General features: G+C 36.5%; 1 protein-coding gene across 1 annotated transcript in view; it reads left to right on the top strand.

The window, feature by feature from the left end:
* The first annotated feature begins 868 nt into the window (after window positions 1-868).
* The window catches only part of ZPLD1 (zona pellucida like domain containing 1), a 50103-nt gene continuing 25926 nt past the window's right edge, over window positions 869-25045 (top strand). Inside the window, exon 1 of the mRNA XM_063304330.1 lies at window positions 869-1229. Coding sequence (XP_063160400.1) covers window positions 869-1229 — 361 coding nt within the window. The remainder of the gene's footprint in view (window positions 1230-25045) is intronic.

Genomic DNA, 25045 nt, shown 5'->3' with positions numbered 1-25045 from the left:
GGAGTTTGCACTGTACTGGGACCTTGCCTTTACAGATGAAGATGAGAGGGAGGTAAAACTCTATGTTATTTGATTCGCAAATCTGCAGCTTGCTCAGGTTTGATCCCACTAGCATGTTGCAGCAGCTCTTACAGGATCTGGAGGACTACTGCGTACCCAAACAAAATGAAATGATGGAATTCTACCAGTTCTTTAAGAGACAGCAGGGTACTGAGGAAAGGCTAGATGCCTATGTTAGTGCACTAAGGACTCTGGCAGCAACCTGCAATTTTGGGGCGATCAGAGACTCCCTTATCAGAGACAGAATTGTCTGTGGGACTATGGATTCACATCTCCGGGAAAGACAGTTGCAGGAGCCTGATCTGACATTGGCTCGGTGTTTGGAACCTGGGAGAGCAGCAGAATCAGCAAAGGACAGGCTCAGGACACTAGAAGGCATACAGGAGGTGCAAGTACATGTGGTTCACCACCAGTCCAGCCCCTACAAGGAGCAGGACAGTCAACATCAGGGCCAATTACCGAGGATTCAATGCATATACTGTGGAAAACACCATGAAAAGAAAAAAAGAACAATGCCCAACATATGGACAGAAATGCAAGGGATGTGGCAAATATAATCATTTCCAAAGCCAGTGCAAGGGGGTGAAGAGACTGTATAGACTGGTGGTGAGAACAATACAGGATAATGGGGTTGAGGCAGAAGACTATGAGGATGTCCTAACACTCAGTTTAGGACCTGTGGAACATGATGCCCACATGGTGGGGAATATTGGGACAAAAGAAACATACCCCACTGCCTTGTTCGCCAAGATGCTGTTAGGCAAACACCCTGGACTGTGGAGCCACCTGCAATGTGTTGCCACTAGCCATGGTGGATAGTGAGATGGACATTGAATCATGTGGCCAGTCACTCATTATGTATAACAAGAGTACCCTGAAGCCTATGGGGAAATGTAGGCTAAAGATCCGCAATCCGAAGAACAATAAACTGTATCGCCTGGAATTCATCATTATCTGGGGAGAAGGCCACAGACCACTGCTGGGAAGCAAAGCAGTTCAGGCCATGCAGCTGATTCAGGTGCACCATGACAATAACCTGCAGGCAGTGGAAACCAGAGATGAAAAACGGCCCAAAGCCTGGACTATGGAAACTATATTAAAGGAATATAGAGATGTTTTTGAAGGTGAAGGACAGTTGGCAGGAACTCTGAGACTGGAGATGGACCCCAGTATATAGCCAGTAAAGATCCCCACTAGGAGAGTACCTAGAGCACTAGTAGAAACACTGAAGAAGGAACTGGCAAGCCTTCAGGCGAAAGGCATAATCACACCGGTAGAGACCAGCACAGACTGGATTAGCAGTTTGGTCATTGTCCAGAAGCAGTCAGGAAAACTGTGCATTTATATTGACCCGAAACCACTAAACAAGGCATTAAAATGCGGCCATTATCCTTTGCCCACTATTGAGAATGTACTGTGTGATCTATCACGTGCCAAGGTCTTTTCAGTATTTGATGTAAAGAACGGATTCCGGCACATACAACTGAATAAGAAATCCAGCTACATTATCACCTTTGCAACTCCTTTTGGCAGATATTGATGGCTACGGGTGCCAATGGGCATTAGCTCTGCCCCCAAAGTGTTTCAGTACAGACTAACCCAAGAGTTGGAGAATATCCCGGGTCTTAAAATATTGCAGATAATATCCTGATTGCAGGAGAGGGAGATACTGAAACAGAAGCTGCAAGGGATCATGATGAAAAGTTATGCCGCTTCTTGGAGTGCTGTAGGGACAGAAATATCAAATTAAACCAAGATAAGGCCTGGTTGAGACTAAAAGAAGTACCCTACATAGGTCACCTGTTGATGGTGGAGGGGTTAAAAGTAGATCCAGAGAAGGTTAAGCCCATCCAAGAGATGCCAAGGCCTGAGGATGTAAAAGGAGTTCAAAGATTTTTAGGGATGGTAAACTACCTGGCAAAGTTTCTCTTCATGTGCAGCCTAAGCTAGCCAAAAAAAGGAAAAGAAATCCATGTTTTTACTAATTGCATAAACTGGTCTTTGGCTGGAACAAGACAGGGATTTTGAAGTCACAGTAGGAATTATATTATGTATGCCTGGAGAACAATTACAGAGAACACCCACTCAGTGCATTGAAATAGTAAGATAAGAAGATTATTTATTATTTTATAAGGGAACAACTATTCCATCCAGGTACATGAAGAATTTTTATCCTTATTGGCTCTAACTGTATAAACTAGTACTTGAGATATTTTTTCCCCTTGTGACTCATTTTTTTCTCTTTATGCAAGGTCTACCAAGGGAAGACTACATAGACTACAGGCATCTAGGTGGGATTTACCTTATTACTGGCATTTATAAATAGCTCTGTACATTTTTATTGGTCAAAAAGTTTTGTTGTTTATTCGTTTAGTCGCTTCTGGCTCTTCGTGACTTCATGGACCAGCCCACGCCAGAGCTTCCTGTCGGTCGTCGACACCCCCAGCTCCCCCAGGTCAAAAAGTAGTATTTTTTTAAATAAAAATGTTTCTAAACTTGCATATCATTAATGTCAGCCCAAAGAAATGTTAAGAAGTAATCAGAATAAAAAATAAGACTTAATAAAACAATTTTGATAAAAAACAAACCTGTTGAATAGTGACCATATGAAATATTGACAACACTATAAAAGGTTAATTCTGAGTTGAGCTCAGAACCTGTGAATGCATGGCCATGTAGCTTTCTTGGCAACATTACCAAGACGTTTAGCCATTGTCTTGTTCTAGGATGTTTATTTCACTTTCTAATCTAGACTACAAACCTAATTTTTCTTGGTGGTTTCCCATTCGGTCACTACTTAGCTTTTCAAGTTTAGCCAGGTTGATTAGCTGCCTGATTAAAAATACAGTAAAACAGCTCAAAGCAGGACAGGGAAGGCCTGAACAGCAAAAAAAAAAAAAAAAAGATAATTAAAAATAACACAAAAGAGCCTTCATGCATGAAAAGTGGAAGAGAAAATGGCTGAAAAAGTTAATTGGCCAGAACCAATGAATTTATAGCATCTTTTCAAAAAGGTCTTCCAATATGAAAGAAGTGTACCTCTAAAAACTCAATGAAATTTTCCTTGCTTCATTTCTTCTTAACACTTTAGCAAAACAAAAACAGCCATTTGTTTTTTTCCCATTCTAGACTGCAGAACCACCTCCTTCTCCTCTTCCTTCTCCGTCTCTTTTCAAATTTTGCTTCAGAACCCAGCAGTGGAAATGATCCCTACTGGACTGACATTTTAAATTGGGTTGGATAGTATTGGACTACCCCTAATTAAAATGACTTTTTCTACATGTCTGTTTTTTGTACATTAAACATTATGTTTATCATCTGTTTCATTTCAAGAGAGTTGTGTAACTTCTGTTGGCTAAAGGGCCACACCAGGTTTTATATGGTATGAGGAGTTATTTTGAAGAAGGGTTCAAAGTGTTTAGAAGTGAAATCAGTCCCTTAAATCTCTTTACGACAGAAAGAACCTATTTTGCCTGTTCACCCCTCCCAGTCCCTTTCGCCAATGAATATTGGAATACTCTGTTTCACTTTCTATCATGTTTTTGTGTTTTCAAATACAGGTTTGTCCCTTCCCATTTCCATACCACATAAGTGAATTAAAAATCTGCATGCAAATGGGTACACATTTGCACGTACATGAAAATGGGTTCACACTTTGTATCTATTTTCCATAAGTATGCTTTTTTTGTAACCAAATCTGCCTAATATGCTGTTTTTTATACAGCTGCTCTGAATTGATACAGTTTTCTATATAATTTCTTCAGTATTTCATATTTTTTATTGGAGAACTTTAGTAACAATCAAAATTTGGAAACACGTAAAAAGAGAAATGTCTGAAAGTTGGTTTATGTATTTATTTGGGAAATACAAATTAGCTTGTGTCATATTAAATTTGTCCTAGTTTATAATACAGAGTAAATATTACTTCAATTACATTTACAGTAAGAATTATGCCCTATATCTCATTTGATCTCAATGCAGAATGCATTTTCATTTCTTGCCACTCTGTTTTAGAATATGAACACAACTGAAAAGACGTTTTCACACAAAGCACAACAGTACAGTGATAACCTTGCTAGCTAGTGACCGATGCTATCTCTCTGCTCATTTCTTTCCTCTTTTTATCTTTTTTTTCTACAGATAAGACTTTCTTTCAATGTGCTGATGACAGAATAATATCTCCAGATTGATTGCTTACCCCACACGGACCTGTTGAAATGTTTCTACCTTGGAAAGCTTGAGATCAAAAGCATCAGAAAAAAGAAGGGGGGGATGGGTAGGACATAAAACAGAAAAAGGCTATCATAAAGAACCTACTCAACTTTCAGTCAGGGCATGAAGACACTTATTTTTTTTTTCCAGAACTGACAGAGCTTTCAACCTAAAATCCAGGCATACCTAAAAAATATTTTTTAAAAAAATCCATAATGGGTACCTCTTTCCTCTTCTGAGGAACTGGAGTATTTTTCTGCAAAAGTTCTGTTAAACAGTGACGTTTAACACTTGATTACATGTAGCAGAACAGGATACATGGAGTATTGCTAACTCAGCAGGTACACAAGATTTGGGTAAGTGACTTTTTATGGAAGCCACTTAAAATATTATCTCATGTTTTTATAAACTTCAAGGATTGTGAACAGTTTCTGAACTTTTTTTTTTCACTATCATGCAGTGTAAATTAAATGTTAGGAGTTATAATGGGCATTGTGAAATAAATTTCTGTAAAAGTTCCAAAGGGCAGAAATTTTTGTTTTTCCTTTCAGTTACTGCTTCTGAAATCTAGTTAGGCATCAGGTTCTTTTGTTTTGAGAAGGGCCTTAGGATGGAAGTCATCTTGGGATGGTGATGATGATGATGACGATGATCTTTTAAAACAAAACTCTGTGATACAGAGACCTGTATGTCATCTATGCTGTCAGTCTAACATGCTCCCAACTTCAATGCACTGACAGTGTGAAGGAGGGAACTTATATGAGATTTCTAATCAAGATTTAACTGCAACTGATGGACATTAATTCATGTTTGGAAGAATAATAAACCAATTATCATTGGGTTTCTGATATTTTTAAAGGATTTTTTAAAGTGAGGAAAATAAATAAATACATTTGAGACAAACCTAACTGTATTCTGGGAAGGTTTTCATCTTCCTCAAGAAATAAATAAAGTGGACATACAGGCTTCACTGTACTCATATTCTTTATAAAGAATATATGATGCTAAATTAAGCACTTGTTTTGAACTAGACACAGCATGTTTCAACAACTGCTTCCAGTATCAAAGTATCTCTTAAATCCAAAATGATTACTGACCAAGATTCAAAATAAATACATTCCATAAAAGAATACTTTTTTTAAAAAAAAATCACCATAAAATTTGGCTTTCTAAAAATGAAAACCTAGGAACACGTTTTTATTTGCTTACTTAATGAAATATCAGAAAATGTACATACCAGAGGTAAACAAGACTTTTGGGGATTAGATTAGGTGGTGAAATGCTGCAGCTAAATTATACATTCCCAGAGATCATGACTATATCTGAAGCAATAAAGGAATGCAGCCTTTCCATTCAAGCTGAGAGTGAAAGGCTTCACTATTTATTTTATTTATTATACATGTTTTTTGGCTACTTCAATTGTTATAACTCATAAGCAAGAAAAGTATTGCAATAACAATAATACAATATCCATAATTCAAGAATAAAATGTATCTTAATTGCTATAATTGCTAAACTTTCAGCTGTTAATAAAAGGTGTACATTTATCTTCTTGTTAACGTCTTCAAAATATGCAGAACAATTAAAGGCTACATGACAATTACTTTGATCTATGTAAACTTATGCAATTGGTGAATGTTGACCCTATGAGTCTTTACACGGACTCTGAACACTATTTATTTTTCCAGTCTGGTATTGACTATTTGAGAGATAGACAGCAGCAGCTTTCCTTCTGCAATATAGAGACTTTCCATACCCTAATCCCAATGATTGTATGAGTCAGACTGAAAGCCATCTGCATGCATTTTTTGTTGATCTATGGACCATCCCCAAAGGAACATACAAACTACACGAAGTCCTTAGGCTGCTTCCATTTTAGGAAAGTGGTTTGATTAGTATGAAATACGCAGAGCATTTTAAAATGTTAATTAATTATGGCAGCTGTGAGTACAATGACATTTGCTCCTTTTCAGAGCCCATGCATGCAGCTGTACTATTATATGTGCTTATTAGTAGTTGCAGATATAATCCCAAAACATACACCTTTGGAAAAGGTCAAAGCAAAGCCATGGAGGAAATGAGGATGGAAATCCTAAATACACTTAAGTGGGAGTAGCACCAACCAAATTTACCTGTATTTATTATGAGTAAATATACTCAGGATAGTGGTATTATTTTTCTATTACTCAAATCTTAATGACATTTTAATAAATATCCTTAAATCATGTAATGATTCATATAAGAGTATTTTAAAAATTGTTTCTGAACAGGATAATGGAATGATTTTAATGGTATGAACAAATAATGGTAATTGTTTTGTGTTGTTGGTGATGTTAGTACTTGAAAGACACTAATGAGGTTTTGGTAGTTCTGTCATAATATTTAGGGAAATTTTGAATAGAATGCAAGAAGAATGAAAATAGAATTCTCTTAGTTAAGGAATTACAAGCGGAAATTCACATTCTATAAGAACCACCAGGCCCGGAACTAGGGTCTGTGTCACCAGGGCAAACATGGATTCTGTGCCCATTTTGGCGCCCCCCGGTGCTCATTTTGGCACCCTCCCAGTGCAGCGCCTGGGGCACTTGCCCTGCTTGCCCCCCCAGTTGTGGCCCTGAGAACCACTTTACTTGTACTGTAGTCTGCTGCTTTAAAATCAGGCCACATTTAGCAGCCTTCTATTTCAGATATGATCTGCCTAATGTTTTACTAGGTTTTGCAATGGAACAAATATGGCTCCTGCTTCTGCTGTCTGTAAAATTGCTCTCAGTGACTGCGCAATTCAATGGATACAACTGTGATGCTAACTTACATAGCAGGTTTCCTGGTAAGTCTTTACTACAATATTTCAATTGTAAAGTTTTTATTCCCCTGCTTTGGAAAGATATTTATTTGTAATGAATGCAAGCTTTGTAGTCAAAGAAGCATTGGAGAGTACTCATTAAGTGACTGAATTCTTTTGAAGAAGCATTGAAATATCACCTCTGCTTCATGCAGGTATGAATTGATAATTTTGATTTTATTTATTTATAATAATAGTGAAAGATTCTAGACAGTCACACAATTAGAAAATTCATTATTTTTGTTTTTAAGACTCAATGGATTCAGAATCTAGATTTAAGTGATAGGGAGGATGGGTAAGTCAAAAAGTCTTCCACTGAATAGTCAGGTTCACAATACAAAGCAGGTCTTCTGTGTCTAATGTTCTGAAAAGCAATACATAGATGCAGTTGCTAGTTCTGTGACTATCATTATATAAGAACATTATCCTAAGAGTCTTGATCATAAAAAGTTAAAAACTATCAATGACTCTCAATTAAAATGTCTTACTGACCTTTCCAATAAACAGTACAACGTTCCAAGTCAGGAGTATGAGTAGAAGATTTAAGGCTTATGTACCCAATAGTTTGGGTCAGAAAGTCAAATGACATAAATTTGCATTCTTTTGCCATCTTGAGACTGCTAAATCAAAGAGGCATGTTCAGTAAATGGGTAGCTGAGTTCTTTCTGCTCACAAGTTAACATGGCCATGTTCTAAAAGCTATAGAACTGATCTATTAAAATATCCCTTCAGGATGGGATAGGTTAATCATATATTCATATATTAAATTACACTGACCAATTTATAGCATAGCATTTTAAAAATAATTGATTGTCTATACTTGATCTCAGAAAAAAAGATAACTACAAAATAAAGTAGAAGAATAATTGACCCTTAAAAGAAATTTAAAATCCATCAAATGCTAATGGTAATAACTGCAGTGCTGAGTGAATCTGATCATTTAGGATTGAATAGTTGAAAATGATTTGTGACTTCTGCTTGATGTGGTAGAATGCTGACTTTAGGAGTTAGAATTCTGGATTAAATGGTAACTGCCTTACTTCTAGATTGCTTTATTGTTTAATGGGGAACAGTAAAACCTACCTTTTTCTGACTAAACTGTCAACTTATGTACCATTTTATTATTGGTCCAAAATAGAGATGGCAGAAAAAAACAAAAATTCTGGTTGCTCTTCTGATCAGCTAACACCTCTAGCTGAAGCTGGTTCCAACCCCCAAGAGAAAAAGAAGAAAGTCCAATTTCTAAACATTTTTGTAATGGTGAGCAAGATCAGCCCATATGTAATTTGCTTTCACTGCTGCCTGAGTGGACCTTGAAATAGAAGCTACTTTTGAAGCTGGTTTCCACTTCCATTTAGCTCTACCCCTCTGTCCCAGTCTTGTGAAATTTCTGCATTTCTCTTGCCAATGAGCTCTCTCAAATGGAAAGCAAAGATCCTAATGATTTTTTTTACAGATTCCCCCTCCCCCACCCTCCTTCAGTTCAGAAGTGAAAGGTACTGAGGCAAGCTCATCTGGTAACTAATAAAAAAAGGTCTGAATTCTTTTTCTAGCAGTTTTTTTGTTTATATTTAGATTACAGTGTGAAGAAGTTTTTTTGCATCAGATGCTATGGAGATGGTTATTGCCAGAAGATTGAATTAAAGCAAGAGCAACTTTTTAATGATAATGATGTTGATGATGATGGTTTTAATTTCCCACTTAGGGAAAGATTTTCCATCTTGGCTGAAGAGCAAGAGAAATCTCTTTACTTCATTTTCATTATGCCTCACTTGGACATCCCAATAGAAGTTGATTTTTAGCTTTCTAGACTTAAAAAAAAAACTTTTTTGCTTTGTATTATTACTTTGGAGGGCATTTCTCTGTTTTTTTTTCTTTTAATTTTTAAATTTTCTTTGTTTTTCTCTTTCTCTTTCTCTTGTTTCTTTTTTCAATTTTTCAAAAATCAGTGTCAGCCAAAAAGTATTCATTCTGTGAAATATAAAAGTCCTTAAATGTCCTTTTAAGAGGAGACAGCTGCTTGCTACACTGGACAGTTTAAAGACTGCAGTTGTTTTATTTACAAAAAAATCATATACTTCCACAAGATGTTTGATCAATCATCTGCTAAGGGCATAGTTATTTTGATTAAGAAGTGCTCAGAATTTATGATACAGCAAGAAATAGGTGATCCAAAAGATATAGTGTATTTTAATATTGGTGATTAAGTTAATAAATATATTGCATTTATTCATTATATGGTTCTAGTAAAGATTATCTAGATATACAATGAACATGTTTTGAATATCTATTTATTATAGCTAGACATTTTAAACAAGCTTTAAATCATTTATTAAATCACAATACTGTTACACCTGTACTTAACTCTCATACATAACAAGTATTGCAAAGTTATATTGTATATCAGAGTTTCAAAATATATGACTCATAAATTCTTCACATGAATACAGTCAACTCTACATCAGATTTGTTCTTTATTAGACTATTTTCTAGTATACTGATCTTTAGATAATGGATAAATAAAATAGGCTCCATTGCTATAGCTGTTCATGTTTCAGTAGTACTATCAATTCTACATTGGCCCACATTTTTGAGATGGTGTTTAAACACATCACTATTAAAGAATCCACTTTTTCCAAATAAAAAGGTGCAACAAGTTTTAAGATTTTTTAAATTTATGTATGAAAATACATTCTCTGAAAATATTGGTCTGAGATGCCTTTAAGGGGTGGATATTTGTGTGTGTGTATATATATTGTATATACACAAACACAAACATATATATGAAGACGTATATATAGTCCTCACTTAACAATCATTCATTTAGTGATGGTTCAGACTTACAACAGTGTTGAAATAATGACTTTTATTTATTTTTATTTATTTATTTTCTATCCCACCTTTACTATTTTTATAAATAACTCAAGGCAGCAAACATACCTAATACTCCTTCCTCTTCCTGTTTTCTTCACAACAACAACCCTGTGAGGTGAGTTGGGCTGAGAGAGAGGGGCTGGCCCAAGGTCATCCAGCTGGCTTTCATGCCTAACGCGGGACTAGAACCAGTTCTCACACTTATGACCGTTGCAGTGTCCCCACGGTCATGTGATAACGATTTGGGCATTTGGCAACTGGTTTGCATTTCTGACTGTCACAGCATCCCATGGCCACGTGATCACCATTTTCGACCTTCCTGGCCAGCTTCTGACAAGTAAAACCAATGGGGAACCATGTGATTTGCTTAATGACCACATGGTTCACTTAGCACCCACAGTGATTTGCTCAACAGCCACCACAAAAAAGATAATAAAATTGGGTTCGATTCTCTTAATGACTGCTTCACTTAGCAACTGAAATTCTGGTACCAATTGTGGTCATTAAGGGAAAACTACCTGTATACAGTATATGTTATTGCTTATGCTTCACTGAAAAATAAAAAATATTAACAAGACAATTATTTTTGGACACATACACAATATGGCTTACATCAGAATTATATACAGGTTTTATGACTGCTAAACAGGAACTTAATTCCCTCTATACATTTAATACAGAATATTAATTGAATCATATAAATAATGATATTGGAAGCAAGGGAAAATTACTAGCTTTTTTACTGAAATGGTCATGCAATATTATTTCTACCATGAAGGATATGTAGGTTCAAATGTACAATGACTTCAATTTAATACAATTTAATGTTTGCTTATAATTTAAATTGTTATTCTTCATCGTATAAATACAGTGTCAAATGTAACCAAGGGGGAAAAAAAAATCACATTTCAAATAACATAGTTCTTCCAAAGATTACACCCAATCACATAATATTTTTAGCTGAACCTTTATGTCTTCAAACTATGATACCATTAAATGTATGAAAACAGGAAAAGCTACTGGTTTTGAATGGTATAGGACACACAATAATATATTTGCTCCAATGCTATCACACTTTTATAATGATGGGAAGACATTGCAACCCCATGATTACAATCTGTATTCAGTTTGCATCTATAAACTGTCTATTAGTATAATGGAAAGTCTGATCAATATTGCTCTGTGTGATCAAGGTTTCAATCGAAGAGAATATTTGTAGCTCAGGGTTGAACTGTGGAGTCCTTGGTGCTCTCTGAGCCTTGTTGTTTTCTTGAAGACATTTCATTGCCAGACTAGGCAACATCTTCAGTGAGAAAAGGGAATGGAGTTTCTCTCTGTTTACAGTATATACAGTGGCTTGCCCTGCTTGTGTTGGTAGGGGTGTTGTTTTTTCCTTGGGAGTTCTTTGATTGGGCTGTTGTTTGCTGCTCGGTTGATTGACTGAGTTAATAGTTCCTTGATTAGGGTATATTGTGTTGTTTGATTGTTTGTCTGGTATTAATCCTAGTGTTGATTTTTGCGTATCTGGGTGTTGATTGCTGGCAAGGGAGTATACTGGTCTTTTGGCTTTTCTATTGTCTCTTTTGAATGGTAGTGTGTCTGCTGATGGTTGACTTGTCTGAATGCCAAGCTTCCAGGAATTCCCTAATGTGTTTGGATTTGGCTTGGTCTAGGACGCTCACCGTTTCCCAGTTGAAACTATGGTTGAGTCTGTCCATGTGTTGTGAGATTGAGGAGTTTTCATTGTGACTTTTGACTGTTAGTTGGTGTTTGTTGATGTGCTGTGCTAGTCTTCTGCCTGTCTGTCCTACATAGTGGCTCTTACAGTCTTTACACTGTATGTTGTAGATAACTCCTGCTTTTCTTCTTGGGCTACTGGGTCTTTTGGTTTGCTTAAGATGTTTTGAAGGGCTTTGGTTGGTTTGTGTGCTGCCATGTGGTTGGAACAGTCTCTTGGTAGTTTCTGAGATGTTTCTGACGTATGGTAGTGTTATCATTTTCATAGCTTCTGTTAGTTGTGCTGTAGTGGGTTGAGTGGTGAAGCACTTTTTGATAAAGTTGAGGAGGTGTCCATTTTGCTGGAAGATACTGTATAGGTGGTCTGTTTCCTGTTTCTGGTGTTCTGGGTTGCTGCAGTGTGTTTGTGTTGGCAGATTGCTAGGAAAGCCTTTAGCCCAGGAGAGATCAGAAAAGTCACACACCAGGCATTTCTATAAAAATAATTTATTTACAGAAAGCAAAACGAAAGCAAAACATATTTAAAGGACTTAGCTCTCATTGAGAGCTAGCCTGGCTGACTACATGCCGGCAGACAAGAGAAAGAGGAACTGAAACAAGTCCGGGCAGGTTCCTCCCCCCAGGTGCAATAATTAACATTCGAAAAGGGGGCAGTTGAATTCAACCTCTGCACCCGGCCAAAATGATTAGATACAATAGCACCTTAATCTGTTAGTAGGAAAACCATTAACAGTTTGTGCTTGTCTGAATAATGTTCTTACACAGCTCCTCTTGTGGGAGGTTGGATTGTTGCTTTAGTAATGGAGCACTTGGAAATCAACCCACACTAACCTAGTCTGGCAATGAAACGTCTCCAAGAAAACAACAAAGCTCAGATAACACCAAGGACTCCACTGTTCAAGATTTAAAATTTGATCAAGTGTTTAAAATTTGGGCTAAATGACTTTATATTTCTGTTTTCTTTCTTTGACTTGCTTTGTGCTTCTCTTCTCTTCTCTTCTCTTCTCTTCTCTTCTCTTCTTTCATTTTTCTGTATCTTAAAGTATATATATGTATAAAAAGAATGCTTTGATCCAGGGAAAACAGATTTTTGGCTTTTTTACAGAGACTCAAGTAGAACTAATTAAATGCTGAGGCTTGGTCTTTATAGACCATTGTTCACAGCTGACTGTAGAAAAGCAACAGTGGAGTAATAACAAATTGTAAAAATGACCCCCCCTCCAACCCCCCCCCCCATCTTGTACTGTTATTTAGGAACTTCTGAGGTTGTGCAAAACATTCCTTTATCCATGCTGAGACAGCCAAGGACAACTTTCAAAGCAGCCATATGAAGCTTGCAAAGATACAGCTACTCTAATGATTTGATTAGAGATGCTTTGTATGTGCACCCTCACATTGTGAAGCAGCTGTTTTGAGTGCTTTGCACAGCTGTGTTAGTACACTAACAGTGAAGGAGCTCCTGCTTGAGGGACTGCATCCCACTCATTCTTGAGATTCAAAATAGCCACAATATCTTTGCAAGCTACATAATAGTTTTCAGTACCACCATACTTCTACAATATTTTATTTTGTTTAGCTTCTGCAAAGCTTTGTCAGATAGTTAATTCTTTTCACTATACCAATGAGTTGAAGCAGTTGCTCTCACCCTCGCCTTTAGAATGGATAGGTTGCACATACTGTCTAGTGTTATGCTAATGCCCTAGTGCACCTTTCTCAACCTTTGCTTATTTCTCCACTTTGAAAGAAAGGAAGCCAACACCTCATGCTTGCTTTTCTTGATTTAAATATAGAAAATAGCTCTGCGCTGAGGCTGAATGTAGAAAAGGAGCCATGGCAGATTGGGGTTATGAAGACTGGGTCATTATAGAGAAAATTACTGTTATTAAAATTTCCATTGAGTTCTGAGAATAAAAATAAGTATACTAGAGTAGATAGTTCTAGGCTGACCTTCCATGCTTCTGTAGCCTTAGTATTATACACATTGAACATGGAGCTTATATTGTTTCATTAATTTAATTTTACCCACAGATTTTGAAAGCAAGTGTTGACTTTTGTATGTATGTGTGCTTATTTACTGTAACTCGTCACAAAAAAGTGTGTATCTGTTAATTATGAAACAGAACAAGTGACTGAGTCTTCTTAAACCATTTTTGAAAATCAATTATAAGTCTTCCCAATACATTAACAGACTTCCCTAATGACTCCACTAGTTTAGGATCAGGGAAATGTCTATTTCCATGCTTTATATGCATATTATTTTCAAAATTATTTACCCATGCATAAATAAGTAAGATGGGAATACATGGGAAGGTTGTGTATAGTTCTGCACGGTATAAGTAAATCCTGTAACAGAAGCACTGTTAGTTTTGGCATTGATTTATGACCATTCTATTTTTTGAATCACAGAGTTTAGCTACCTTGCAATCAGTTCTGTGATTAAATATAGAACACTGTAAAAAACATTGTTCAATAATATTATAAGTCATATTTTTCACTTAAGTATACAACACTGTTTTCATTATTTTTCCAGAAACATATAGCTGTTTCTCCATGCTATTTTTGTGACTTTAAGTTTCCTTTTATTCTTATATATTTTGATAAATGGCATATATTATCTATAGATTGTTCCACTGCTATATTTGAAGTGAATGAGTGAAAATACACCTGCTTCCAAAAGTTTTCTTTCTGGGGTTTTAATATATCATAGAATGAAGCTCAGTCATACTCTATAACTTTATTGATTGAATAAAAAGTATAATAATATTGGTAATAATTTTTGATAATCAACTTACCAATAATGGTTATCACTGGGTACTTGGGGATTTCCAAATATATATGTACTCCTCTTGCCATAAGACAGTAAGTTTTAAATTATAGTGTTCAGAGAAGGGGATAATGACAGCAAACTTCACCTGAATTATTTATATATAGCTAAAGAACAGAAATCAAAGGTTTGGCTGATTATTTTAATATCTGATGTTTAGCTTTTTCTCTTTGATGATGGATATATAAGACTTCTTTCCACTCTGAAATATCCACTGTCTGACTATGGACTACACCTTTGCTATTTCTTTCACAACAACCTATCAACGCTATAAACACAACAGTGTAAAGACAAACAATAATAGGTGGTGATTACTGATATGTGCTCTGTCTGCTGGAACCAATTCTATTGCCAAAGGTTCTAGCATGTGATTCCTCTGAAATAGTATTGTGAATTAAAATGTGAACTCTGAATGCTGCTTATAGTATTGTGTCTTCATATATCAATACATTCAAAGAACACAAATTAGGGAACTGAAAATTGTGATCAAATTATTTTCAAAAGGCATTATGTTTGGAGCATTAACCTGATAGGTAGTTGTTATATTAGGGATCAAATGTTTCAGCAGTTTTAAATTTCATCTAGAAGCCAACATCTCAAGAGCAAGTTGAATCCAATTTCCCTAATGAAGAGATAGACTTGAATAATGACTGATTCTTCCAGAATGCTTATTCATGCCTTGCGTTTCAACATTTTGTTTAATTTGCACTGGGTTCTAAAATTATTTTGACATTTCATTTCTTAATACCTGCAGTCTTTATACTGCTTTTTTGTGGCTTCTGAAATGTTCTCTGAGTACTATTACTGAAGATCAACAGCATATAAACTGTAGTCTTAATCTTAAAATAGAGTTAAGGTTAAGAGGGTTTATTAAACAAAGACTTCTCCACCAAAGAAATGGAGAGAAGACACAAAGTCCTATTGCTCACCCACTTTGTATTTTTATCTCAAATAGTGAGGAGCTATCGGAAGATTGCCACCCTACATCAAGGCTTAGTTGCTATAGGCTGTGAGATATCAGTATCAATACCGCTTTTTGTTTTTTGTTTTTGTTTTCTTCATTCTAGCCCTTTTGGCAGCTAAGCTAATTATAAATTGAAGTAATTATGACAATAGTAATGCCAGTAATGCCAACTGCACATTCCATAATACATGTATTACAACAAGAACTGAAGAGTCCTGTGCAAAGATTCAAAGTTTATAGAGATCAAAATGTAGTGGGGAGATTGAGATTGTCCCATTTTATGCTAGTCCTCTTCTTCATGTGTCTCAGCTTCTGTCTGTCTGCATCATGGCCTCTGGGAATGTACCCAAATGTACAAATAAGCTAACCATACAGACTTTACAAAAACAATGCACAGAATTAAATCTGCATGGGCTTCTGTGCAGATGGACTCCTAAATGCATGGAAGTTGAGATAATGGCCACAATCCTGAGTTCATCACCACAGGTAATGTTATACTTACAGTAGATCAATGTATCTCCAGAGGTACAATCTCATTTCGTAGTTTAGTTAAATGTTCATTGTATTTCATTTTATTGTGCAGGGACATGCATAAGAAGCAACAATATTAAAATATATATAAGTTAACATGTATTTTGTAGTCAGTTATGGAGCAGTATTTCTTTAAAATTTCAGACATACATCCTTCCAAGTCCTGTTTCTTCTCACTGGAAATGCTGATTGAAATCTTATGTAGGAAAAGTGTATGTTCTACTACTAAGTTATTGCCATTCCCCTTCATTGATTTTAACAATAGATTCCTGTATTGATAAAGTCTCTTTTGTCCCTTTAGAAACCACTGTTAAATTGATCTTGAGACAACTGTCACTCCTTGCCATTATTAGCACAAGTGTGTATTTGCATTCAACATTCCAGTACCATCAGGTAATTGAAAACATAGCACTATTATTCATTCTGACATATTGATTAATGTCAATATATAATCCTTTTGGCACTTTAAAAACACTAAATCATAATGATGATCTAATAAATACCCTGTTTAAATTAATGATCCATATACTGGTGTAGCACAAAGAATAATTACAGTATGTAGAGGATTAACAAATATTTCATGTTCAACAATATTTAGCCCATCCTAGAGAAGATAAAGATTGTTCTACCATTGCTAAATCCAGTTCGTAGGACATATTTAGCTTATTAAAGAAATCAAAAATATCTTCAGGTTTTCAATATGTTTTTCCAGTCATCTTTTCCTTTATAATTCTCACTGTTCATTTTTCAAAAGTGTTTTACTGAGTACATCTTTGCAAATCATTTAAAAGCAAGATCAATATTTTGTTATCCATCAACATGTAAATGTGTGAGCTATGAAAATTATGCAGAAAGCTATGGAGGTAACCCATGGGTATGTGTGTCTATTTTTTATTCTCCAGTGGAAGTTGGAAAGGATTTTCCTATAAAGTCTATTCAGAACTCTCTTTTCACTCCAGGCAGGGTAGTTACTACTATTACTCTTCTCTTCCCAACCCTGTCCCCTTTTCCCTCTAAAGCAATATGGCACTAAGTTTGGAATATATGCACAGTTAGTAGGTTTGATTTTGTGTGGGTTATTGCAAATGAAATGGGAGGTGGGAGGCATCTATAACCTTTGTTGCTTCCCAGAATCTGTCTCAGGGTAGCCTCGATGAATATTTGAGATTATTCCTCCAGTCCAAAAATACAATCCTTCTCAAATTCTTCCTCCTCACTGCTATGCTCTGGATGATAACTGCAGAAAGGTGGAGATGAAAGAGGCACTGCAACACACCTTACTAATACTAGAAGAGATTAAACCATTTCTGCCTTGTCTTTTACGTTTTCTTATTGCTGGCTCTAAGCCTTCTCTCTGATCAATTCTAAAATCTGAACTGGTTCATTTCTCTAAACAGGTGTCCCTTAGCACCAGTGTAGGATCAGAGAACAGATTAAACAGAATGCCACATCACCTCTGTTCCCTCTAATCATGACAAAAAAGTAAACAATAGTCCAACACTAATGATGTGATGGAAACCACTACCCTGTCCACAAATTCTATAATATGGAAGCTAAGCAGTTACTATACCTACTGTAAGTGATATGGTCCATCAAGTAGCCTGGAGGCTGTTGAATGGTTTGCTGGGGATAGGAATAACTATCTTGTGCTAGCATAATGGATACAAGTGAGTTTATAGTGCCAAACAAGTCTTTTTCTGCTGTGATGGAGACATAATCATTATCCATCATCACCATCTAGAAATGTATTATGGAATGGCTAGAATTGTGAAACAGTTCTAGTGACTTGATGACTGCTTCTTTGACCCAAGATCATGACGCTGGGTATCTTTTGATTTGATACTGCTGTCATAGAATGGCAGTGTTGTTTCAAGGCTAAACATTTTGTACAAGTTTGAAAGTTTGCATTTATCTGCATACTGTTTCATTATACACTGTCCAATCACCCATTGCTATAAAATGAGGCTTCATTGGGGGATGTTCAGCTGGGCAGTTAGTTGTGATTAGTCTGCCAAAATTGGCAGTAACTGGTGCAATCCCTTAAGCACGAGTCTTCCTATAATTTCTAAGAAATTTGAACAGTTCTTGTTGTAAGAGAACACCTTCTGCTAAGGAAGTTTGAAGAACCTTTTGGAGTGTCTGAACTCCACATTAGCCTAGGCCTAGTGAGGCATGATTTACTGCCTCACGGTGTAAAACCAAAATAACTAGCAAAATGAGAAAATTCCTCTGAAAAGGTTATTCACTTTCACTTTTGAATAGCTGGTATGCCATATTCAAAAAACTATTTTTTAAAAAAATTGTCTAGCTTTGGAATTACTACTTGGTAGATCTGGTTGTGGCCAATTCCACTACAGGATTCTTAACTGTTCTAGTTAATAACAACAAAAATCTTCACTGATCTGAGTTCATGGTAATGATGGGAGAAGTAAAATATGAAATTGGGGACATTTAGCATGTGAATCTACAGCTTGGCATAATGAAAAAAAAATATGGACACATTGTTCAAGTATTCCATGTGCTTCAAGTCATATGGACAATAACGTTCATAATGTGCATTTTCTACTGTTCGAAAAGTTCAATTTCCTGTCATATAACAGTCTCTACCACTGAAAGTGATAAAGCTTTAAAAACAGTGTGGGACAGAATAACATTCATACATGTATGCATTTGAACAAAGCTCAAAGTATCATGTTCTGAAGTTGATGTAGTACCAGAGTTTTGGAGAAACAATCAACTGGATAATTTGTGCTTAAGAGATAAAGGACTTTGTAGTTATATCCTTGAAATTTGAGAATAAGTGTTTACTGAGCAGAGGAGGCTGCAAAGATGGGTTGGTTCAAGAAGCTTGTAATCAGTTATAATTGTGAAAAAACAGCCATACAAATACAAGTCAAAATTGGAACATGCCAAGACAACAGCAAGATATTCCCTTTTTAAATTTGAACATATTTCTGTTCTATAGGTGTGTAACAGTTTTGTTGGCATACATAACACTGAAAACTTTGCCTTCTGATGAGATTTGTGTGAGGACTGTTCTGAGGCTAATATGACTGTCATCCACCATGAGTTCAGTTTGCTTTCCTAGATCAAAATATGGCATGACAACATCACAGGCAAACAGTAGGCATCAAGCATTCCCATGTGTAATATTTTCTTGTAAGTTTTCTGAGACTCTGAGATAAGTTTTCAAGGCCAAGAATCCCAGCAGACTGCACACAGTGGGAACAGTTGGTATTGTACTTTTCATGACCGATACCTTGTGGGGATTTGCCAAGACACTATCTGCCAAGAACATATAGACAAAGAATTTTAACAATTGTTAAATTCATATTTGTTCTAGTTAAGATTCAGGTTGACATGCAAAAGCTCAAAACTATGAAAACTATACTCACATGAAGTGGCACCAAACACAAAGATCTCATCACTAATGTTAAACATGCCTTTTAATCCAGTGAGTAGCATGAGAATTGCTTTTTGAACTCTTTCAGCAGCTGACAGACATTTCAAAACTGAGGTGCAGCAAAAAATAACATGGGTATAAAACAAAATTATATATTGGGAATCTGGATGGATTTCCAATTGATGGCAGCCTGCAGTATTGAAAATGTCAACAGGGTAGAGCATGCCACTTGCTCAGATCGTCATGCTTTTCAAAACTTCATGGTTCTTTTTTCACCAGTTGTCAGAGATGAAATGGAACATTCCTGTGTGGCAAAGCAGCTGGATGAATAGTTTTATTCTTTTTCGATTGAATTTTGCAATGCTAAGGAATAAGTAATCACAATACTGAAAACTTGATAGAAAGCTGTTCAGTAGAATATTGTGAAACAATGTAATCTGACCTTCAGTCACACAGCTTGCACTGAGTAAGTGACAACTTTGTCCTGAAATGTGAAATTACTCTGGAAAATTCCTAGGACGTGGGTTAAAAGGATGTTAACTCCACTGGGGTTTATCTGCTGTTGTGATGGATACAGTGGTGATTTGTGAGCAAGCATATCACTCTGATATATGGTTGCTGTACCAGAGTTAAGCACTGTGTTTATTTTGAGCCTCTTTTTGCAAATATGATACCATGGCAAACAATGATGAGTTGAGGAATTTTGCAGAGCTAAACTCAGAGAATAGATGATGCTATATCATCTGAACTGTTCATCTGAAGTGTTGTATGTTTATTTGCTCTTGACATTGTGGAAAAGCATGTGAGGTTGCTTGGGATGAGCAACAGACTCATTCAAATGAATTAACTTCTCATAGGTATTACAAGTAGTACTTCCCTTGCAGGACTAAGCTCTCTGTTGGATATTGTAGCACATTTATTGGGATATTTCACTGGTTTGAGCTGAATATAGAATCTTAGTGAGCATTAGTTGAGATCTGCATAAAATATGCCTTTTGAGATTAGCAAAAGGACATCCCTTTATTATTTGCAATTTTATTTCATGGCCTATGTTTGTAAAAGCACAGAACAGGTTAATTGATGCAAATATGTATGATAAGCATCCAGAGTCTCTCTTTCTTATTGGCATGCATCATGGAAATTATATTGTTTAGAATATACATTTCAGGAAAACCTGAATACCGAACAAGCACAAGATTATCTTTATCATAATGTTCAGTCCTTCTGTGTCAGGCAGCATTTTAAAAATCTGAAGAACTTGGCTGGCTAAGGCCAAGGCCTCCAGGGAGGTGATGTGTGGCTGGATGCTGGCAGTGGTGAATTCTTCTCTGAGAGGAATCGTCCAACCACATTTTAAAGAGGTGGTGGTTCACCCAATCTTCAAGAAGACATTGCTAGACCCAACTATACTGGACAATCTTTGTCCAGTTTCCAACATGCCCTTCTTAGGGAAGGTTGTTGAGAAGGTGGTTGCGCAGTAGCTTCAGAAAATCCAGGAAGAAGCAGATTATCTGCACCTCTTTCAGTCAGATTCAGGACTGGGTATGGGTTGGTTGCACTTTTGGTTAACCTCTGGTGGGAGCCAGATGGGGGTAGTGTGTCTATCCTTGCTCTTGATCTCTCAGTGGCTTCTTATACCATCAACCGTAGTATTCTTTTGGATTGGCTCCAGAGTTTGAGGGTGGGTGGCACTGTGTTGTGCTCATTCTTTTTCTTCCTCTGGGGCTGATTCCAGTCAGTGTTGATTGTGGGACAGAGGTTACACCCTCAGCCCCTGCTTTGCGGGGTTCCACAGGTTTTGGTATTTTCTCAGCTCCTGTTGAAGATAAAACATATAGTGCTGATATATAGTGCATCTGCAGGAGCAGCAGTGTGGGCAGTTGGCAGGAAAGTATTGCGACATCATGATGCAATCTCTGTCCCTTTTATATGTGTCTTGTGATATTGTATGTACATGTGTAACAAGACAGGCTTGCCTTGTGATGTCACAGTCCTTGCTTTGTCATTCTGATGTACCTGTCAATTTCTGCAGATGCCCATAATTGCTGGCTCCTAGCTTCCTCTCTCTGGGCAGGCTCATTTCTCTAAGCAGGTGTCCTTTAAAAGCTGTTTAGGCTGATGGAACAGATTACAAAGAACACTGTATCCCTCACCATGACTGGGATAGTAAGACAGAAATCTGCAAGGACAAGTGAAGTATTCCAACACCAGAGAGAAAGGTGGGAAACAAGATTTATCCTCAGTTTAGGTTCAAACTTCAGGTGGAAGCCACAGGATAGATCTGTACCAGTATGGGAAATGGTCCAAAAAATTTGGCATCTTACTTTTTTGATGGTAGTTTGTATGGGATACCACTCACACTTCAAGAATTCCCTTAAATAGCAAGAGAACCAGCTGAAACGAGTTTTGCAAAACAGTAGCTCACCTTACTATAGAGTGCTATAAACACTTAGTAATTAAATCAACAACAATAGAAGAGTTTGTTTTAGTTTCAGGCTCTCTGTTTTAGTCACAGAAAAAAAGTGGACAGTAACAGGAGTGAAATGCAAAAAAGGAGATGATAAGCAACCAACAGAAGAGATGGAACACCTAAAGGTTCCTAAAGAGTGGCAGTTCTCAAGTAACACTGCTGAATCCTGGAAAAAAGTTTGACTTTTGATATTTATATATATTCTGGCCATGATGAACAAAGGGTCTTATTCCTTTTTTCCCTTCCACTAGTGTTAAAATGTCATATCCAAAAAGTTTTTGCCCACTGTGGACAAAAATCAATTGATGCAATATCCTTGTTGTTATTATGGCTGGGTACATAAATTTGTAGAGGTAACTGTCAACCACTGATCGATAATCCTAACCCTAACCCATTTGGCAGGAATAAAAGCATGAGACAATCAAATGAAACTCGCTGACAGGCAAGGCAGTTTGACGGACAAAAAAGGAACAAGAATCTGAACAAAAAATAGCAGTTTTCCTCAGTGTAGGTGAACAGGCAGTAGTTGATGACTTTAATGGCATGCAACTTATTCAAGACAAGAAAAGAAATTATGAAAGTATTTTGCAAAAATCTGCATTATATTGCATACCAAAAACAAGGAAGTCATTTTAGATATTTCACAGAAAATTTCAAAAAGAAGGGAACCTTTTGGAAGAATTTCTCACAGACTAAAGCTGATTGAAAGTTTGGCCCACTCTAAGTGAACCCATGATCCAAGACCGGGTTGTGCTAGGTGTGGCAGGCTCAAATGTTGATAAATACTTTAGATCATCTTGATTTAACTCTGGACAAAGTAGTGCAGCTGTGTAGGGCAAAGGTTGCTCTGCAGACTCTTCAGTTTAAAGAAACAAAACTGAAATTGCACTTATAGAAAGTGCACAGCAAAGAATCCAACTGGCATGGAAAGCTAGGTGTAGAGACTTTCCTAATTCTGCAGACCCGGAGCTGCAGAAAACGTGGCATTCTTCAGAGAAACAGATAATTACTTGCATTTGGAAAGCAGTGTAATGTTTATCGATAAGATGATTGTGAAGAGTTATTTTTTTATGGACCCCTATACTGTCGTTGAGGATGACTGGACTGATAGCATTATTGATGGACTGGAGCCCAAGTAAATGTCTTTCTTAAATGTATCATTGAACAGTTATGTCAGCCACTGCCATGGCTCCTAGGCAAACATTTTAAATTGAGAACATATAATGGCGAACTTTATTGAAAAGGTTGGCTAGCTGAAGACAGTATACAATGGTTATGTAGCTATTTCCTGGACCTGATGATTTCTTCCATTTGTCCCTTGTGCACAAAAAAGGCTTTTGCTGGAGTGAGAATCAGAGATTCCTGCTTTGCCAGCTTATTCCCCCAAAGAGTCAGTCTTTGCTTATATACTCTGCTCATCCCACCTAGCCTGATACCAATGATATAGGATTCCTTTCTGGGGGTTAGTTTGCCAACTAGCTATGCCAATCCACCTGGCACCCAACAAAAGCAGTAATCAGAAGGCTATAGAACTCTAAAGGCAAGTCAATGGCAGTCCCTTAGTGTCATACCACAGGCTGGCAACCCAGAAAAGCAAGCAAAAAGAGAGAGCTTATCTGTAAACGATATTTTAATTTTTAAGTTGAGTTAGGACACTTGCTGCATTGGTTCAGCATAATGTAGGTCCTTTGCTGGATGATTTAGAAGCTGCTAAGCTATTGTTTTCTCATCCTTCCTGTCTCTGCTTAAGAAATGGAAGAGAATATTTCAAAGTTTATGGGAAGCAACGATTGAAGATATCCAGCTGAAAGTAGCCATGGTTAATATTCGCTAATGATTTTGTTACCCATGCCATTTTTACCTCATAAAAATGAAGCAGCTGCAGCTGTGTAAACTGTGAATGAATCCTGAAACAGTTGAATTGAATCAGTTTAGCCTCCTATCACAAATTATGAACTCAAATCAAATAATGCCAAAAACTATTTGAATCGAATCAGCTCTGATTCGCATAGGTCTAATGTATCACTTCTTTTTGAGTAACTCAATTTTCTATTATGCACTGTAACTAGGAAAGGAAAACAAAACACGTCAGGTCATAGATACATTAACTCTACTGGCAATATATAAGTGAGAGAAAAATTCCTGCTTGTCCCATTTGCAGCCAGCCAACTGCTCTCTGCATGTGGAAGAATTGCTTGGAGACATGTATATAGTAGGAGTGTGCAAATGTTTTGACAGTGACAGTTAATTTGAGGTTTAAACAGAACATTATGACTATTCTGGAACTTCTCTAAATTTAAAGGCCCCATTTCAAACTCAAAACACTTCCAGAAAAGCTACAACAACCTGTTCAAAACATTGAGCCCTGTTTTAAGTTCAAAATGTTTCAAATTCTAAACATTCTACAGTCTAGTATATAGTAGCTGCTTGCGTCTGTGTCTCTTGGCCAACACTGCATGGGTTGTATGCATTCATGCACACATGTATGCGTGCCTTTGATCACCTATTGTTCAATCTTTCTCCTTAGCCTGATCACAGTACTTCTATGACACCTCCTCTGTGGAGGTAGGAAGAAATCATTTTGTGATCAGAAGTGACATTAGATCCATGTGACATCTTGATTAGGAAATGCAATTTGTGTTGCTGATTAAGGCATATCCTATTTTCCCCTTTATTTAATATTAATGCTTTAATATAAGAAAGAATAAAAAAAATCAAAACTATAAAAACAGTAAAAAAGAAAAAAGAGAAAGGGACAAAGGCTAAACAAAGAACTAAATGTAAAGAAAGTAATTTAGCCTTGTTTTTAAAGACATAATTAAATCCTGAGCACATGGAATAATATTTATTGCTTTTCTCTTATATCAGTAGAGAGCCAGTTCATAAACAAAAAATAAACACATGTCATTGTTTCAAAACTGTTAATTTGGTTTTGGTCTGTTTTTACAATGTTGAAGAGTAGTAGGTTTGTATGTTTGTTTTGCTGTGCCCCATGCTTGATATCACAGCTCTTCATAAAGTGATAAATTGAAAAAAAATGATATATAATTCAAAAATACCTTCATGACACTATATTAATACACTTTTGGATTGTAAGCAAAAGGAGGCAATAGTAGGATAGCCCACAT

This window comes from Candoia aspera, chromosome 5 (assembly GCF_035149785.1).
Source record: "Candoia aspera isolate rCanAsp1 chromosome 5, rCanAsp1.hap2, whole genome shotgun sequence".
NCBI classification, from domain to species: Eukaryota; Metazoa; Chordata; class Lepidosauria; order Squamata; family Boidae; genus Candoia; species Candoia aspera.
Note: the sequence above shows the minus strand (reverse complement) of the source record. Positions and strands in the feature narration are given on the sequence as shown.